Genomic DNA, 20,348 nt, shown 5'->3' with positions numbered 1-20,348 from the left:
AACAAGCATTTGTTTGGTTTGGATAAGACCTCTGGGCTAGCCTCAATCTCTCAGTGGCGGAAGATGACCTTGAACTCCTGTCTTCATGCACCTGCCTGGAGTGGTGGGATCAGAGGCTCACTTACTGAAGTGTGCCAACCATCATCTTTCTGCACCGCGAGGGACTACACCCGAGGTTTTGTGTAGGCTAGGCACGCACTCTACCCACTAAGCCCATATCCCGTTGTCCCCAGAAAACATTTTTAAAGCCCCTGTAGGACTCTATCCTGTGCTCGTGGCTCCAAAGACCAAGACACACACCCTCACATTCCATATCCTGCTGGACTGTACTCTTCTCCTGTAACAACCTCCGTCCTATGCGTCTTCAGCAGTGGCACTCCTCAGCTGCCCACTATTCATGTGCGACTAACCCACTAGTAAATAATAAGCCCAGTAGCACCAGCGCTGCCCTTTATCTGGGTCAAAGCACTAGCTTTTGAGTGTGCTAGGCACGTACTTGACCACTCACCTTCATCCCAGGCTATTTTCTACTTCCTTTTCTTAGAGACGGGGTCTTCCTACATAGCTGGCCCAGGCTAGCTCTCGAGTACTAGGACCTAAAGGTTTGCACCACCATGCCTAGCCTACTTCTTTTGTTCATTTAGCTGGTTGTTTGCTTTGTTTTGTTTGAGACAGGGTCTCTCTGTGTAGCCTAGCTGTCCTGGGACTTGCTATGTAGACCAGGCTCAAACTTACAGAGATGGGCCTGCGTCTGCCTCCCGAGTGCTAAGATTAAAGGTGTGAGCCAGCATGCCCAGCCTTTGTATTCGTTTGTTGTTTTGACGTAGGAGTATCACTAACATGCCCAGACTGGTCTTGAACGTTATAGCCTCGGTATTTTATCCTCAAGCCTAAAACCACCTAGTAGCTGGGATATAGGACTGGACCACCGAACCTGGTGAACATTCATTTCTAAAGCACAAAACCACCTGCTTAACCGACAGTACTGCAATACATACGCACACAAAACGTCCAAGTTTCCTTAAGACGTCTTTCTTCTGCCATAAAGTGCAGCTCAATACGAGCCTATCAGCATCAGAGACAGGTAGTAGACCTAATTTTTTTTTTCTTGATTTTTAGAGACAGGGTTCCTCTGTGTAACCTTGGCTGTCCTGGACTCACTTTGTAGACCAGGGTGGCCTTGAACTCACAGAGATCCACCTGCCTCTGCCTCCCTGAGTACTGGGATTACAGGCGTGTGTCACTGAGCCTGGCTTTGGCCTAACTTTTATACGAACAGCACATTTGCATGTGAGAGTGAAGTAAAACAGGAGTTGGGTAAAGCAAAGCTGTCGTTACCTTGGTATTTCTCCAGAGCCTGGATGACGTTAGGGAGCTGGTTCACACCCTGATACAGTCGGTAACAATCTTGTAAATTTGCTGCTTGTCTCTGAAATTTCTTGGCAAGTCGGTTAAGATCTGGAAATCGTCGAAGCAAATCTTCCTGTAAAGTCTGCCTCAACTCTGAATCTTCTACAAAAGCTTCCACTAAATTTAATCTGAAAAAAAAAATTAGAGTAAATGGTAAGATGGCTTAATGGGTAAGCACTTGCCATCCACATGCTAGGAGGGAACTAACTCCAAGCTGTCCGCTGACTTCCACAGGAGTGTGACTCTCACACACACACACACACACACACACACACACACACACACACACATACACACACACCTTGGAAAGAGACTCTCTAGTCACTACCCTGACTGCCTCAGTCCCTTCAGTGCTGGAGTCACATCACATGTGGCCACCATCACCGTGGTTTTAGCTAAAAGAGGAAAAGTCAGCTTTATAATAAGAGAAAAGCCGGGCAGTGGTGGTACACGCCTTTAACCCCAGCACTCAGAAGGCAGAGGCAGGTAGATCTCTGAGCTCAAAGTCAGCCTGGTCTACACAGTGAGTTCCAGGACAGCCAGAGATACACAGAGAAACCCTGTCTATAGAGACTGGTCTTGTATAAACCTAGTTACAAGAGACAGGCACAGTACGCCATGCTTGTGACGCCAGCGCCTGGGAGACGGAGGCAGGAGGAACAGGAAGGAGTTAAGGCTGCGAGTGAGGCCGACCCAGGCTCCACAACACCCTGCCTCAAAACATGAACCACACCAGCACAAAGCAGCCCACACTGCTCCTTCTTCAGCTTGCCCAGACATCCTGAAAAGCCTAATAAATTGCTAGTTTCACAAGCCTACTCAGTAAACCCCCTTCAAAAGTAATTACAGTGTCAGTTTACATTTCTAGATAACAGACATGGTGAAAAAAAAACTGTTTCCTTGACAATGCCATTTTAAAATCACAATTTTAGATACATCAAAGATACTTTTGGCACTAACAGAGTACCAGTATACCCATCAGTCATATTAAATTCAATTTCTCAGCTGCACAAAATTTGATACAGTATTAACTCACAATTTAAGTGGAATGCAAGATTTTTTTTTTTTGAGTCAGTTAATCCTTAAAATTCCAACCAGACTCTTTGCAAATTAATTGTAAAACATCTGGGTTTTTTGTTTTTGTTTTTTTAACATCTGGTATTTTTAAAAATTATCACATCTGGGGCTGGAGAGATGGCTCAGAGATTAAGGGCACTGACTGCTCTTCCAAGAGGTCCTGAGTTCAATTCCTAGCAACCACATGGTGACTCACAGCCATCTATAACATGATCTGATAACCTCTTCTGGCCTGCCGGTGCTCATGCAGGCAGAGCACTGTATAAAAATAAATAAATAAATCTTTTAAAAAAAATTATCACATCTATTTCTGTGTGCACATAGATGTAACCAAGCACACACATAGAAGTCAGAGGACAAAGTTCAAGAGTCAGCCTTCTCCCTCTACCATGTGGGTCCCTCAGACAAACTAAGTTATCAGGCTTGGAGGCAACCGTCTTTAGCCACTGAGCCACATTTAGTTTTTAAAACCAACATCCTTGGGGGCTGGGGAGGTGACTTAGTGGTCAAAAGCACTGGCTACTCTTCCAGACAAAGCAGCTTTTTTGGTTCCCAGTGCCCACACAGCAAGCTCACGCTGCTTATAACCAGATTTAGGGGATCCAATGCCCCCTTCTGATGTCCTCAGGCATCATGTGCACGCATGACGTACATACAACACTAAGATATAATTCTTCAGTGACAGGGTCCTGGGATGAGAACATGAAGATAGCAAAATTGGGACCAGGAGGCACAAGGCACAAACTGATGGCTTATGTCAAACAAGCTTAGTAGGTACAGCATCGCCAGGCGGAAGCACCACAGCCCTTTAATCCAGCACTCAGGAGGCAGAGGCAGATCTCTCTGAGTTCACGGCCACCATGATCTAAGGAGCAGAGTTCTAGGATGGCCAGGGCTACACAGAGAACCCCCGTTTTGAAAGGCATTCTACCACCCAAGGGAAAAGAGCCAGAAGGAAACTCTCACGCCGTGGACTGCAGTCAGCAGGATATTAGCCAAGCAACGCTGCACAGAGGGACAGCAGACTGCCAGACTGAATGCCCTTCCGCAGGGAAAGAGCCAGTTTCCCAGGGTGCAGAGCACAGCTTCCCCATGGCCTCAAGCCATCCATCACTGGCCGCCTTGCCCAGAGGTTCCTGGTTTTAGATAAAGGATTAGGTCCCTTCGGGGTTTTAGATAAAACCCTAACAGAAGAAGGCCTGCACTGAGAAAACTGTCTATTTTGTCTGGTCCCTGGAACCTACATGAAGAAGGAAGGGGAATTTATGGTCCCCACCTCTAAGAACTAGCTCTTTCCCTCTCCTCCCTGTCCCTTCTCTCACAGACACACACCATACACATAACAAAAAGGTTTTTAAGTTCAAACTCATCCTCAGCTAAATATTGAGTTCAAGGTCAACCACAACTCCAAAACAAAACACAGAAGAGTATGAAACTGTGTCAGAGTGAGTGGCACTGGCATCCAGAGCCGAGCACGTGCTCCGCGGCGGGAAAGCACACAGTGGCGCTGTACCTCTCCTCTAGCCTGCTCCTGTCCAGGAGGGGCTGCTTAATCCACTGGTTCACCAATCTTTGTCCTTGAGCAGTTCTGCATTTATTCAGTAATGCAGCCAGAGACTGAGAGCCAGTGCTGTCCTCAACAGAGCCCTAGGACACACACAGATAAGTAAACAAACAAACAGAAAAACACTCGTTAGCAAAGACTTCATAGCCATTGAAGTACAATTTGGGGAACAAGAATGAACATTACTCTCCAAATATTAGCTGAGAGCTGGTCACATAAATTTTCTCTAAGCTAAAACCACATTTCAGCCTGTTTCCTAGATTTACAGATGCACATTTTGCCCTCAGCCAAACTACTTTATAATTACTGTGGTTTTTATATCCTGCCCAAAGTTTCCTCCTCCCCTCCTCCCCCAATTACTGCAGTTTTTAAAACAAACTCAAAAACAGAACCTAAAGCACTACTATGAACATATGAAATTATCCAAAAAGCTAAGACAAGTCTGCATATTGTGAGGCTGGAAAAATGAAATACAAGTAAAACTACTTACCCATTCTAACTATAACAATGTTACAAAACACTAATCCCTTAAATAACCATGATTTAGGAACCTTTTTAATCAGTATTCCCACCCGCACCATCTCTTACCTGGAAAAGGTTGAGGGCTCTAACTGCGGCCATGTCCAGTCTCATGTACTGGCTGAAGTCAAAGGTAGTCAGCTCAAACTGCCCAAAGTTTGAATCATCTGATAACAGTTCTAGAAACTTGATTACTGCAGCCAATGATGAAACCGCAACCTACAGATAAAATTTAAAATAAGATTCCCCATCACCAAGAGCAGATACTAGAAATACAAATGAAAGTAAGGTACAATCGACTGGGCATGGAATCGTGGGCCAGGAATTCTAGTACATCGGAGACCAATGCAGGGAAAGGAGGAGCGAAGCCGGCCTGGAGGAAGAAGCAAGTGTGGGCAAATGTACAACACAAGGTGCAACCTGTCTCCTGAGCTGGTGAGATGGCCACGGGTGTGTGTGTGTGTGTGTGTGTGTGTGTGTGTGTGTGTGTGTGTGTGTGTGTGTGTGTGTTTGTGTGTCTGTCAGGTGCTCCCCAAGCTCTGATCCCTCGATGCACAGGAGAAGGAGAGCTCCAGAAAGTTGTCCGGACCTCACACATGTACTAGAGCACCCTCATGACCTCACACATGTCCACATAGTAATTAATACATACATCTATGTACATATTTAAAGTGAAACTTACAAGAAGAGTGGCACACGAGAAGGCAGGGGATCTGTGAGTTCAAAGCCAGCTTGGACTATAGTGAGTTCCAGGCCAGGCTGGGATATATACTGATATTCTGTCTCAAAAAAGTGGAAACCTGCCGGGCGTGGTGGCGCACGCCTTTAATCCCAGCACTCGGGAGGCAGAGTTGGGCGGATCGCTGTGAGTTCGAGGCCAGCCTGGTCTACAAAGTGAGTCCAGAACAGCCAAGGCTACAAAGAGACCCTGACTCGAAAAAAACCAAAAAAAAAAAAAAAAAAAAAAAAAAAAAAAAAAAAAGTGGAAACCTGCTGGGCATGGTGGTGTACACCTGTAATCCCAGCACTCAGGGAGGAAGAGGCTGGTGGATCTCTGCGAGTTCGAGGCCAGTCTGGTTTACAAAGTGAGTCCAGGGTGGCCAAGGCTACACAGAGAAACCCTGTTTCAGGGGGAAAAAAAAGAATAATTAGGTTGAGCCTGGTAGTCACATGCCTTATATCGGAGTACTCAGGAGGCAAAGGCAGATAGGTCTGAGGCCAGCCTGGTCTACAGAGTGATTTCCAAGACCGCCAGAGATACACAGAGAAACCCTGCCTCAAATAAATAATCTATATTCTCTATTATTAATATAAAATAATAATAATGAATTAAAACAATAAGAAGTTCAAGACATCAAATAATGACAAATACTGATTTAAAATACACTTGAGATGTTTTATTGGCTATGCATTCCTGCCTGTAGCACAGGCCTGATGAACTGAGTTCATCTGTGGCGCCCACAGTTTAAGGACAGGTGTCTTCTGACCTCCACTTTCATGTCAAAGCAATCACACACACAAAATAATATGTAAAATATGTTTGATGAGCCAGCCATGGCAGCCTATACCTATAAACCTAGGATTCAGAATACAGAGCTCAAAGTCTATGCCAGCAACTCAAGGCCAACCTGGTGTAAATGAAACCCTGTTTCAAACTAAACACATTGGTTCACATTAATATACCTATTTTTCCTTACAGATGACAATATTCTAATCGCCTGTGTCAAACTAATTTAACATACAAGATTGCCCAAAGGACCTCCCATTACATCACCAGGAGGCACACACTGACATTCTTTGTCTTGATTATGAGACAGAAAGACACTCTGGTCCACATTTGTTCTGATCAGCAATTCTCCTGCCTCAGCTAAGTTTGCCGATTACAGAAGCCACAATACCTAGCCATAAGAAATTATTAACTAAAAAAAAAAAAAAAGAAAAGAAATTATTAACTGACAAACAGAAGACACGTGCCTTTAATCCCAGCACTCAGGAGACAGCTAAATCTGTGTGTGTTTAAGGCCAGCCTGGGTTACAGCATGTTTCTCACCAGGCAGAGTTATATAGTAAAACCTTGTCTCAAAAAAAAAAAAAAAAAAAGTTGAGGCCACGAGGTGGTAGTGAACATAATTCCAGAGGCAAGGGGACCTCTGTGGGTTTGAGGCCAGCCTGGACTACAGAGTGAGTTCCAGGACAGCCAAGGCTACACAGAGAAACCCAGTCTCAAAAAACAAACAACAAAAAATAAAAAACCTGAATCTCTACAAGCTTCTTTATATTTTCAGCTAGGAAGAAAGTTTTCTACCCCTGGGATTTTTTTTCACTCATCCTTATCAGCTTTTATTTGCCTTTCTGGGGTCATTTCATTTAGCCAAGAACATCCTCCAACTCCCTATATATTTGAGAATGTTCCCATCTCCTGGCCACACAGGTTTATCTTCTCATTTGGGGGAAAAAGAAGTCGAGCATGGTGGGGCATGCCTTTAATCCTAGCACTCGGGAGGCAGAGGCAGAGGCAGGTGGATCACTGTGAGTCTGCGGCCAGCTTGGTCTACAAAGTGAGTCCAGGACAGCCAAGGCTACACCTTTCTCAAAGAGAAAGAGAAACCCTTTCTCAAAAAACAAAATAAAAAATAAAAATAAAACAAAACAACAAAACATAACCTAACAAAAAGGGGGGGGGGCATCTGGAGAGATGGCTCGGAGGTTAAAAGCACTGCCTGTTCTTCCTGAGTTCAATTCCCAGCAGCCACATGGTGGCTCACAACCATCTACAGTGAGATCTGGTGCCCTCTTCTGGTGTGCAGGTACACACTCAGGCAGAATACTGTGTAAATAATAAATAAATCTTTTTTTAAAAAAGTAAAGACATTTTCAGTCTTATTACTTGCTAAACTCCAATAACAAGGCAGACACATTTATCCTTATTTAACAAAATATTAAATTGTTTCTCAAAAACATTAAGTAATTTAGGAAAGACCCCTGGATTTGGTATAGTACAAGGCTGAGACAGGCAACATAATGCTACGCCCCTAATTAAGTGACAGTAATCAAGTTCTTTCTCATATGACAACTCTTTCCTTCTTTTTCTGGAAACAGGGTCTCACATCACCCAGGCTAGCGTCAAATTTGCAAGGTTACAAGGATGGCCTTGTGATTCTGATGTGCCCCGCAGCTGCTGGGATTACAGGCTGACCTATCAGGCACACATGTGGGATTACAGGCTGACCTATCAGGCACACATGTGGGATTACAGGCTGACCTATCAGGCACACATGTGGGATTACAGGCTGACCTATCAGGGTCACATGTGGGATTACAGGCTGACCTATCAGCCTCACATGTGGGATTACAGGCTGACCTATCATCAGGCACACATGTGGGATTACAGGCTGACCTATCAGGCACACATGTGGGATTACAGGCTGACCTACCAGGCTCACATGTAAATATCAGGCCCCTTCCACATATAAACTCCACAGTATGAGCCACGAAAATATGACTATTGGGGCTGGAGAAATAGCTGAGCAGCTGTGAGTCTGTACTGTCTTCCAGAGAATCCAAGCTGGGTTCCCAGAACCCACAGAAGGTGGCTTAAATCCACCTGTGGCTCCTGCTCTAAGGAATCCCACATCTCTCATCCTCCGAGGGCAGCACAATACACATAAATTAGAAATAAAAATAAATCTTTAAATATAAGACAGCATGGCAATCTTTAAACTTTTCTAGTCATTGTCTTAAGTTTCCCAATAAACTTTATTGTACATAAAATATCTAATATTACAGATACACAGTTTAGGCTTCAAGATAGTGTGGGCCAACAAGATGGCTTAGCAATAAAAGCACCTGCTGTCAAGCCTGGATTTGATCCCCTGGATTCATAGGGAGCTGAGGCCTGTCTTTCACATAGCTGTAGCCATTTTCATATTCAGCTTCCATTTTGCTTATACGGTAAAATTAAGCTCCAATATTTTAAACTTTTCAACTCAGCTTCAAGCCCACCAGCTACATCATCTCAGCTCGCTGCTGACGTAAAAGAATCTCTGTACAAGGCCAGGCTGGCTATAAACCATTTTGTGTGATGAGAAACTCTATGGCCTGTTTGCCCACAAACACCCCAACCATAAGCTGGCCCCAGCTGCCAGAGGCCGGCTAGAACTGCTTGCCTAGTTAGCAAAATAACCTGAGTCACAGTGGGCCGCCCTGTTACCACCCGCCACCCCGTACGAGCTATTGTGGTTTTTGCCTTTATAAACTGACCCTTGGGAACAGGTCGATGTCACAGTTAAGGCTCCTGAGTCCTTTCTGTGGCCCTGACTGCAATCGGCCTTGTGTGCGGTGTGAGTTCACTCAATGAACCAGCCGTAGCTGACTGAGCCTGCAGTCTGAGTGGCTGTGCGGCTATGCTTGTACGACAACATCGGTTACGGGAGAAAACTGACTCCTCAAAGTTGTTCCCTAAGGGGCTGGAGCGAGGCTCAATGGTTGAGAGCACCGACTGCTCTTCTAGAGGTCCTGAGTTCAATTCCCATCAACCACATGGTGGCTCACAATCATCTGTAATAGGATCCAACTCAGTGTACTCATATACATAAAAATAAATAAAAATTAGTAAAAGAAAAAAAGCTGTTCCCTGACTTCTATATGCATGCTGTGACATGTGTACATGAACGTGTGCACACATATACACACTAAATAAATGCAAATGAGTCCAAAATTCTGTTTTTGTTGTTGTTGTTTGACACAGGATTTCTCTGTGTAGCCTTGGCTGTCCTGGACTCGCTTTGTAGACCAGGCTGGCCTCGAACTCACAGCTGTCTGCCTGCCACTGCCTCCCAGAGTGCTGGGAGTCAAGGTGTGCACCACCACGCCTAACTAAATGCAATTTTTAAAAAGTGACTGAATTAGCCTTTTACAACCTCACTCTTATGATTTAAGCACACATTTGTAACCCACGTACCTGATTCTCCATCTCTGGTAAGACAGCACTATTTAGCTGCTCGCCTTTTTTGCCTTTCAACAGTCGGTTGAGATCCTGATACACGTCTTTAGTGGAGAAGTCTGCTCTCTTTCTTTCTGTGATCAGAATCCCTCCTCTCTGAACAACCTGTTCCAGGGAACATTTCAAATTACTCAAGGAAATAAACAAGGAAAACAAATTCCTAACATTAACAAAGACAAAGTGCCGACAGCTTAGAAGACTTACTCTACATCAGATTCTGTTCACTACACAAGTCCTTAGGAATGAGTGTATTTTCCACCTAAGAACTGACTCAGGAGCCAGAAGTAGGCTGGTTGCATCTCTGAATTCTCAGAGAATTCCAGGCTAGCCGCAGCTACACAGTGAGGCCTGACATTCTTTTAAACAAACAAAAAGAACTATGAATTTTTATTCAACATTAAAGGGGTAAGAAAATAAAACCTGCCAGCACTTGGGAGACAGAGGCAGGTGGATCTCTGTGAGCAAGGCAAGGCCAACCAAGGGTACCTTGTCTTTAAGAAAAACAAAAACCAAAACATATCGGCTGGGGGCAGGAGCTGGAGGGACGGCTCTGTAGTTAAGAGCACTGTCTGCTCTTCCAAAGGTTCTGAGTTCAATTCCCAGAAACCACATGGTGGCTCACAACCATCCAAAATGTGATCTAATGCCTCTTCTGGCAGGCAAGTGATGCAAATAGAGCTCTCATACATGAAATAAATAAATAAATTTTTAAAAGAAAAAATAAATCTGCCTCCATTGGGGAAATAGTTCAGTGGTTAAGAGCACTGGCTACTCTTCCAGAGGACCAAGGTTTAATTTCTAGTACCCATATGGTGGCTCACAACCATCTGTAACTTTAATTCCAAGACATCCAATGCTTCCTGACGTCCATGGACACCAGGCATTGCTGTGATGCACATGTGGGCAAAACACTCAAACTTTTAGCTGAGTGTGGTAGTGAAGAGCTTTAATCCAGCACTCAAGAGGCAGAGGCAGGAGGATCTCTGTGAGTTCGAGGCCAGCCTGATCTACAAAGTGAGTCCAAGGCTACACCGAATAACTCTGTCTCAAAAAACAACCACTAATTATTTTCCCCCATAAATGAAGTGTCATCAGCTGGAACCAGAGCTCAGTGGTAGAATACTTGCCTAGCAGGCTAGAGGTCCTAGGTCCAAGTACATATGGGAGAAGGGGTGTTAATTAAAGACGGTCCTAGATTGGAGTCCCTTACCTGCCTCAGTTTCCCCATGTCTCCAGAAGTCTCTCCTCCAGGTAAAACACATTCCTTTGGTCCGATCTGAATCAGAAGAGCCTCGAGATTGGAGAGCTGATCGTTATCAGGGAACTCACACAGCCCTAGCTTCCTCTGCACGGAGTCCACATAGCCAACTCCAACCTGTCTCTGACCATCAACCGTGGCCATTTTAACCCCCACAATGCCAATGGAAGCTGACATATCATTGTTACCAAACAGGATGTCTTCAAACTGAGAAAGATTGCCAGGAGAAGCCTAAGCAAAAGGAAAAACAATTTTTAAGAAATATTGAACATATTTAAATTTTTGCTAGTGAATACTCATCCAAACTTGAAATTTTATATTTCCAAACACACACCAGTCAATATATTTTCAAGGGCTAGGCTCAGAGGTTAAGAGCACTGACTGAGCCGGGTGTGGTGGCGCACGCCTTTAATCTCAGCAGTCAGGAGGCAGAGACAGGCAGATCGCTGTGAGGCCAGCCTGGTCTACAAAAGTGAGTCCAGGACAGCCAAGGCTACACAGAGAAACCCTGTCTCGAAAAACATAAACAAACAAACAAACAAACACTGACTGTTCTTCCAGAGGTCCTGAATTCAATTCCCAGCAACCACATGGTGGCTCACAACCATCTATAATGTGATCTAATGCCCTCTTCTGGCTGGCAGGTATAAATGCAGGCAGAGCACTGTATACATAATAATAAATAAATTAAAAAGTTTTTTTTTTTAATTATTACTGCTTGTGCTATAAAGACCCTCCCTTCCTTTTGAAGTTGCCAGTGTGTCTGGAGACAGACTTCCCTTTAACCCGGCCTGGGAATATCGACATCGTCCTACCTTAGCTTCCTGAGTGCTACAATTATAGGCACGCGTCACCATGATTTTGTAACCCTTGGGCACACCTATAAAATTCATCCTGCTGCCGGGCGGTAGCGGCACTGCTGTCTTTAATGCCAGCACCCGGGAGGTAGAGGCAGGCGGATCTCTGTGAGTTTGAAGTTAGCCTGGTCTACACAGCAAGTTCCAGGACAGCCAAGGCTACACAGAGAAACCATTTCGAAAAACCAAAAAAAGACAAAAAACAAAAATAATAAAAACCAGCTGGGCGTGGTGGCGCACACCTTTAGCCCCAGTACTCGGGAGGCAGAGGCAGGCGGATCTCTGAGTTTGAGGCCAGCCTGGTCTACAAAGTGAGTCCAGTACAGCCAGGGGTGTTACACAGAGAAACCTTGTCTTGAAAAAACAAATTAATTAATTAATTAATTAACTAATTAAAATAAAAACCAACACTACAGCCAGGCAGTGGTGGCCTACGCTTTTAATCCCAGCACTTGGGAGGCAGAGGCAGGTGGATCTCTGAGTTCAAGACCAGCCTGGTCTACAAAGTGAGTTCCAGGACAGCCAGGGCTATTACACAGAGAAACTCTGTCTCAAAAAACCAAATAAATAAATAAAACTTCTCAAAGCATTTTGCTATCACAATCTAGTTTATATGGTAAAACATGCACCTGAACTTTTTACTTTCTAAAACAAACATTCAAAAGAAAGGTAATTACCTTATATGCCAAGTACCAATCATTCTCCTTAGACGCCTTATTTCCAGCTTTATTCTTATAAACTTCAACTCTATACTGCCGAACCAAAAGAAGATCTTTCACAAAAGATTCAAAATTCATCTTACTAAGCACAACATACTGCAGCGTCTTTGTCCCTAAAATAAACAATAAAATTACATATTAAAGAGGATTTGCGCGCCTCACAGATTAACCCAACCTTATATTCTCTCAGCAATTCAACGTTTCAATAAGCTGTTGACTGAACAGCCACTACAAGCTGGGAGCAGTGGAGAGTAGCTACAGGTCTAGCTGCTTGGAGATCTGAGGCAGGGGACCACTTGAGATCAGGAGGAACTGTCTCAAGAGCAAGATACTGTCTCAAAACAAATCAACACGGGGTTGTCAAGATAAATCAAAGGCACTTTGCACCAAGTTAAATCCCTGGGTCCCTCAGGATGGAAGGAAAGACCCGATTCCTGCACACCTGTATACCTGTACACCTACACAAATAAGTGAATAAAAATAAATTAGCCGAGATGGTGACACATGCCTTTTTTTTTTTTTTTTTGATTTTTCGAGAAAGGGTCTCTCTGTGTAGCCTTGGCCGTCCCAGACTCATTTTGTAGACCAGGCTGGCCTCGAACTCACAGCGATCCGCCTACCTCTGCCTCCCGAGTGCTGGGATTAAAGGCGTGCGCCACCACGCCCGGCTTGGCACACACCTTTAATCTCATCACTTGGGAGGCAGAGGCAGGCAGATCTCTGTGAGGCCAGCCTGAACTACAGAGCAAGTTCCAGAATGGACAGGGCTACATAGAGAAACCCAAAAACAAAACAAGTAGATAAATTTACAAAGGACGCCAGGCATGGTGGCGCACACCTTTAATCCCAGCACTCGGGAGGCAGAGGCAGGCGGATCTCTGTGAGTTCAAGGCCAGCTTGGTCTACAAAGTGAGTCCAGGACAGCCAAGGCTACACAGAGAAACCCTGTCTCAAAACAACAACAAACAAACAAACAAACAAATTGCTCAGGGCTGGGACTGAGCTCAGCATTCTGTTTTTTTTTTTTTTTTTTTTTTTTTAAGCATTTAAAAAAAAGACTTATTTATGATTATATATACAATGTTGTGCCTACACGTACACCTGCAGGCCAGGAGAGGGCATCAGATCACATTATAGATGGTTTTAAGCTACCATGTGGTTGCTGCAAATTGAAGTCGGGATCTTTGGAAGAGCAGGAGGCGATGTTAACCACTGAGCCATCTCCCCAGCCCTGAGCTCAGCATTAAATCACTTTTCTAGCATGTTTGACATCCTGGGAGAGATTCTCAGCAACACAAAACAAAACCTAGTCATCATCTATTCACAGCCTCACTATTCAAAGGTTCGAACAAATACACCCAAGTCTCCCTTTAGCACTGTCCCCTACACAGAACTCCACCAGTCATAGCGTACACACAACTCCTATGACTAAGTTTAATATCAGTGGCGCCTGTTACAGTATGTAACTGGCTCCTATGTACTGGCAGATGTGTCTAGTGATTTACTGTCAATCTCCTCAGCATCGCCATGATCCATGAAACACTGTAAATACTTCAGGCTCCCAATGTGTTGAAAAGAGAAAGTTCCAAAATCAAATTTTATCACAGGTTTTAATAAACTGCCAACTCTTCCCCTCCCTCCCCCCCACCCCCACCTTTGGTTATATATAATCTAGATTTCTACTGTCAACATAGAGTCCTCGGGGAGCTGGGTGTGACATACATCTCCAGCACTCAGAGACAGGCAAGACCTCAGAGTGAAAGGCCAAGCTGGTCTGTGGTCCAGGTCCAGACCAGGCAGGGCAATACACAATGAGATTCTGTCTCAAAAAAACAAAACAAAACAAAACAAGAGTTTTCAGACGCTAAAAAGGTGGCTCAGTGGCTAAGAACACTGGCTGCTCTTGCAGAGGGCCAACGTTCAATTCCCAGCATTCACATGGTGGCTCCCAATCATCTGTAGCTCTGGCTTTAGGGGACCAGATGCCCTATTCCTGCCTTTGCAGAGACCACAAACACACATGGCACATATACATACATGCAGACAAAACATTCAAACTTTCTCATCGAATGACCCTGCTCCTCTGGGGAACAGGTGATAATATGGAAAGTCATGTAAGGTGTCACAGGAGCAGCAACACTTTGGAATCTAGTGGGCAGGAACAGGGAAGCTGTTAGCATGAACAGTGCAGAACTGCCTCTAATAATGAAATATTAGTCCTCCAAAACGCAAATAATACCAAGGACGAGACCCTGTCTTAGATGGAAAATAAGTATTTCAAGCTTAATTCTTCTGATCTACACACACCAAGCACTTTATAATATAAAATAAAATCTGGGGCTGAAGAGATGATGGCTCAGAGGTTAGGAGTACTTAACTGCTCTTGCAAAGGACCTGGGCAGGCTCAGTTCCCAGCACCAATATAACAGCCCACAACTGGCTGCAATTCCATTCCTAGGAGATCCGATGATGCCCTTTTTATTCTAAATTTGCATCAGGCACACAAGTGGTGCACACACATAAAGTAAGACTGTAAAGGAGAGGGCTGCAGAGATGGCTCAGAGGTTAAGAGCACTGGCTGCTCTTCCAAAGGTCCTGAGTTCAATTCCCAGTAACCACATGGGGGCTCACAACCATCTATAATGTGATCTGACGCCCTCTGTACAGGCATGCAGCTGTACATGCAGGCACTGTATACATAATAATAAATCTTAAAAAAAAAAAAAGACTGTGAAAGGGTGAGATTTGGAGATGGCTTGGTGGTTAAGAGCACTGGCTGCTCTTTCAGAGGACCTGGGTTAGGGGCCCAGCACCCACAGATAGCTACCATCTGTAACTCCAGTTCCGGGGGATCCAATTTCCTCACAGACAGGTACGCAAGCAAAATACCCATATACATAAAGTCTTTTAAAAACTGCATATTTTACTACAAACACATACACATACACATACACACACACACACACACACACACACACACACACACACACACACACACACCACCCATTGGAATAAAAACTCAATTTTTCCCAGCACCCACATGGCCACTTATAACCTATTTTTAACTCCAATTCCACGGAATCTGATGCCTTCTCCTGGCCTCCTTGGGCACCAGGCATGATGCGCAGACAGGCATGCAGACCAAACACATACATATGAAATCAACGACATAAATGTTTAAGAGGCCAGTCTGCTGGCGAGTCCTATAATACTAGGAAGACAGAGGCAGGAGGATCTCTGTGAGCTCATGGTAAGTTCCAAAGCCAGCCAGGGCTATAAAGTAAGACACTATCTCAAAATCGGGGGAAAATCCTAACAGCTCTCAATTTGAAAAGTAAAATGCAAAGACTGAGCCAGGTGCGGTGGTGTATGCCTTTAATCCCAGCACACAGGAGGCAGAGGCAGGTGGATTACTGTGAGTTCAAGGCCAGCCTGGTCTACAAAGCGAGTGCAGGACAGCTAAGAAACTCTTGTCTCAAAAAAAAAAAAAAAAAAAAGAACAGGTAGGTCAGTACAGGGCTCTCTGAAGCATTGCGGTAAGGCTCACCCCCTCATGACGCCCTCACACATATACAAGGCCGTCTGTTCTTTGTGGTTAGGTTTTGGGGTTTTTGTTTTGTTTTTGAGACAGGGTTTCTCTAAGTAGCCCTGGCTGTCCTAAACTCTACACAGAGAAGGCTGGCTTTGATGCCTGCCCGTGTGCTGGGATTAAAGGCGTGTGCAACACAGCCTGGCTTCTTCTCTAGCTAGAACCCAAGGAAACATTTCTTGGTCTTTCTACTAACTGGAACTCAGTTGTTCAGTGGGTTTCTAAGAAGGACTAAAGAAGTGAGAGTGAGCTGGTTCCCCTGTGCTAATCCTAGCATCACAGAGACCGACTTCCCAGGCAAGGTGGTGCACACCAGGGAGGCAAGGCAGCAAGCAGCAGGTTGGAAGGCAGAGGCCATCCTGTGCTACATCATGGAACCTTTATCTCAAGTTAGCTGCTTATCCTTTGGAGATGACGTGTGTGTGTGTGTGTGTGTGTGTGTGTGTGTGTGTGTGTGTGTGTGTCACATGCCAATAGGCAGTACATGCTTGCTGACACGCATCTGAAGGGCTTGTCTGTGTATACTCTAAATTGCTGAAAAGCGAACAGTTGGAGGAAATAGGATTTTTCTGCTGTGAAACAAATGATCAGAATTTAAAATTACCCATCTTTTTCTTCGCAGAAGAAATATACTCAAATTCGCACAAGCCTCTCTAGAGCATAATGTGTAACCCTTACTTGCACTCAATCGTGCCAGGGTTAGACAGTGTACTGTGGTGATGCATACGTAATCCCAGCATTTGCACTCGGGAGGCTCTCTCTAAGCACAGGGCTTTATAATAATGGATCCTTATGTGATGACAATTAAGCAGGTAAAATGTCAGTCAACAGACAGCAGATGCAGGCTCGAGAGGAATATGACTATCAGCAACTATCAGCAAAAACCTACCAGGGCCTATGGGATGGCCTCCAAAACCCCGCCAAAAGCTCACCTTTCAGTGCACTCTTGGGGAAAATGGGTCCAGATGCAAATGAAAGTACAGGTTCAAGACACCAGCTCAGTGGAGCCTGGTGGTGAGCGCCTTTAGCCCCAGGAGACAGAGGCGGTGTGAGGTTCGAAGGCAATCTGGTAAACCTAACAAGTCCCAGGTCAGCCAAGGCTAAATGAGACCTTGTCTCAAAAAACAAAACAAACAAACAAAAAAACCAACAACAACAACAAAAAACCATACCAAAACAAACCCCACAAACAAAGAGCTACTAGCAACCAAAAGTAATGATATACTGATAACACAGATAAGCCTTGAAGCAAAAACAAAGTATGACTTCATTTACGTGTTGCATCCCTAGAGAAAGAAAATAAACTAGTGGCAAGGGCCAGGAAACTAATAATGGACACGTGATTTATTTTGTATGTATATGTATCACTCTTTAACTGAAGGTAAGGAATAGTTGTCCAACAAAACCGAATACAACTGAGTGTAGTGACACCAGGCTATCCACCCAGCACTGGCAAGGCAAAAAGAGATAGGGCTATCTTTTGTCTGTAGCATCCGTTTGCATATGACAGCGTAAGAATTAGAGCTCACACTCCATTTTAATTGGGAAGGGGAAAAAAAAAAAGCAACGGGGAGGGGGCGTCATCTATCTACCTAGGCCACAAACGCACTCTGCAGCTAGTAGAGCCAGGTAGCAGAAAACAACACCGCTTTCCAACTAGCCCAAGCGCACACAACAAACAGTAGGAGAGCTGCAACTGAAATCCGGCCAGTTCGGCTCTAGAACAGAGCCCCCTGGTCCTGACCACTTCGCAACACTGCTCTTCAAAAAAAAAAAAAAATGGTCCATCGTCATCACCTCAAGCGGTACGCTTTAAAAAAAATAGTAAGTTTTACTGGCAAAAATGATAGTAACGAAAAGAAGTCTCCCAAGTGCCCACCACTCCACTCTTAGGCTGCGGACTGTAACAGACTCGGAGCTAAGCACGGTGGCACATGACTTCAATCCCATCAACTCGGGAGGCTGCCTGGACGAAGAGGTGTTTTGTCGCGAGCTCTGCCGCTGTGGGGGAGACAAACCAATAGCCCTCCCCCACCCCGCCCCCCGGGCTCTGGGGAGCAGCTCCGCCGACCCAGCTGGATGCGCCCGGGTATTCCGGCCCCGGGCCCCGGCGCTGCAGAGCTGCCCGACGCTCCCCCACCCCCAGCCGGTCCCGGGCGCCGCGGCTGCCCTCACCTGGCGGCCCCATGTACTTGATGACGCCCTGGGTCTTGAACACCTCGCGGGCCGCCAGCAGCGCGTCCTCGCCGTGAGCGATGTAAAAGTCGCCGCGGTCGAAGAGGCGCACCGTGGTGCTCGGCTTCTCCGGCATGCCTTCAAAGAAGCGCATGAAGCCCGCCTCGGCCGCGCCCTCCAACTGCAGCGTCTCCTTCGGCTGCACCGCCATTTCCCAGCGTCTCCACACAGGGCTTCCCCCTACGGAGATTACTGCTCGACTCAGAGCCCGCACGGTCGTTTCCCGCCTCCCCTCCCTTCTCCGCTAAACCGCGTCCGGCCTCGCGGGCTCGCCCAATCAGCACGCAGCGCTGAGCCTCGGTGGGTGGGAGTCTACCGCGATAGCCAATCATAAGCGAAGGAGGCCCCAGTATTCCCGCGTACTCCCAGGCTCTAGCGACTGCGCATGCTTCCGACTTGCAGTCAGGGCGACCTGCAGACGCGCATCTTTAAAACAACTACAGTAGCTGCGCTTTCAGGTCCGCTCCGCCTGGTGCCCAGGTGGGTGGGTAGCTTAAGGTAAGGCGGGGTCAACTAGGAAGTTGTCTATCAAGTAACCGGAAGCAGGGAGTGAAATCGCAGAGAACTTGTAAACAAAGAACAATTAACCTTTTTTTTTTCTCGACCCAGTCTTTAATGTGTGACCCACACTTGCCGGACACAGCCCACTTTAATATTTCATGTTTATTCTCCACAGCCTCTCACTAACTCAGTTTCGAATTTCGTCCATCCGTAAACTAATTCAAGACACTTTGGAAGGCGGGTGTGGTTGCACAGGCCCTTGATCCCAGCACCCAGGCGATGCAAGTGGATCTGTAAATTCGAGACCAGCGTAGTCTACCAAATGAATTCCAGCATAGTCAGGACTACACAGAGGAACACTGTCTCGTAAAAAACAAAAAAAGACTCTGTGGGGTTCAGCAGTATTTCGTTGTTTTTTTTTTTAAACAAAGATTTATTTATTATATATTCAGTGCTCTGCCTGCATGTACACCTGCACACCAGAAGATGGCATGAGACCACATTATAGATGGTTGTGAGCCACCATGTGGTTGCTGGGAATTGAACTCAGGACCTCTGAAAGAGCAGTCAGTGCTCTTAACCGCTGAGCCATCTCTCCAGCCCCGGTTCAGCAGTTTCTTAACCTCGTAGTGTATTTACAGTTACATCTGACTTCCGTTCCCAGCACCCCTGCAGCAGCTCACTCTGACCTCTGAACAGCACAGTCTCCTTGGGGGTAGAAGTCAGCTGCAGACATTTGCGCTCCCACAGACAAACACATACACAAGAGTTTCTTTCTTTCTTTTGTTTAAATTTAAAAATCTACACAAAAAAAATTTTTTTAAATCGACTTTGGAAATGAGTGTGGTAGCACACACCTGATATCCCAGCTCTGCGGAGGTAGGATCAGAAGGGTCGAAAGTTCAAGGTGGGCTGGTGAATGGGGGGGAGCAAGCAAAGGAACCGTATCCTAAATGCTACCGGTTCCTTTTAATCATAGGGAGTTTAATGATTTAACAATAAGATGCCGGGCAACAGATATTAGATTAGGTGTATTGTATGAGCATGGGGAGAGAAGGAAAGGGGGGAGAGGGGTGCCCCAGAAAGAGACAGAGACAGAGGAAGAGAGAGGGGGTGAGGGAGAGAAGTGATAGAAAGAGAGGTAGGTGGGTCTGTCCTTTTATATAGCCCTGAATAGGGCCACGCCCATGGCAGGGAGGCAATGACGTCACAAGTAGGCATGCTGAAGCAGAATCCTAACAGGGAGAAACTAAATTCAGTGCCCCGGACCCTAGGGCAGCTGGGGACCTCCCAATAGCTGAATAGCTTCTGGTGTAAGCAGACATTGTCTGAGTCCAGACATCTCAGGGACGGCTTGTAAGGAGGCAGTTGTCTGAGTCCAGCCATCTTGCTGATGAAGTCAAACTAAGTTCATGTTCTCAGCGCCAGGTACCCACTCCTATCCTGGTTGATGGAAACTCCCTTGCTCAACCCCTTATGTCAAAATATGATCGGACAGCGCTACAGCCCACCCTGCTCCCCCTCACTTTACGGTTTCATCCTTTAAATATGCTGCACAAAGTCCCTTCGGGTCGTAGTTCAGCTCCCAAGGCTGTTCTGCAACGTTGATCGGTTAGG

General features: G+C 45.6%; 1 protein-coding gene across 1 annotated transcript in view; it reads right to left on the bottom strand.

Annotated features, from left to right (window-relative positions):
• Nucleotides 1–18,490, bottom strand: part of MSH2 (mutS homolog 2) — a 54,173-nt gene extending 35,683 nt beyond the window's left edge. Inside the window, exons 1-7 of the mRNA XM_084791528.1 lie at nucleotides 18,171–18,490; nucleotides 12,365–12,519; nucleotides 10,783–11,061; nucleotides 9,531–9,677; nucleotides 4,640–4,789; nucleotides 4,001–4,134; nucleotides 1,339–1,538 (exon numbers count right to left, since the gene is read on the bottom strand). Of these exons, the coding sequence (XP_084647654.1) occupies nucleotides 1,339–1,538; nucleotides 4,001–4,134; nucleotides 4,640–4,789; nucleotides 9,531–9,677; nucleotides 10,783–11,061; nucleotides 12,365–12,519; nucleotides 18,171–18,381 (1,276 nt within the window). The 5' untranslated portion in view covers nucleotides 18,382–18,490. The remainder of the gene's footprint in view (nucleotides 1–1,338; nucleotides 1,539–4,000; nucleotides 4,135–4,639; nucleotides 4,790–9,530; nucleotides 9,678–10,782; nucleotides 11,062–12,364; nucleotides 12,520–18,170) is intronic.
• Between the last annotated feature and the right edge of the window lie 1,858 nt (nucleotides 18,491–20,348).

Source organism: Acomys minous (assembly GCF_964271855.1).
Source record: "Acomys minous genome assembly, chromosome: 8".
Taxonomy (NCBI): Eukaryota; Metazoa; Chordata; class Mammalia; order Rodentia; family Muridae; genus Acomys; species Acomys minous.
Note: the sequence above shows the minus strand (reverse complement) of the source record. Positions and strands in the feature narration are given on the sequence as shown.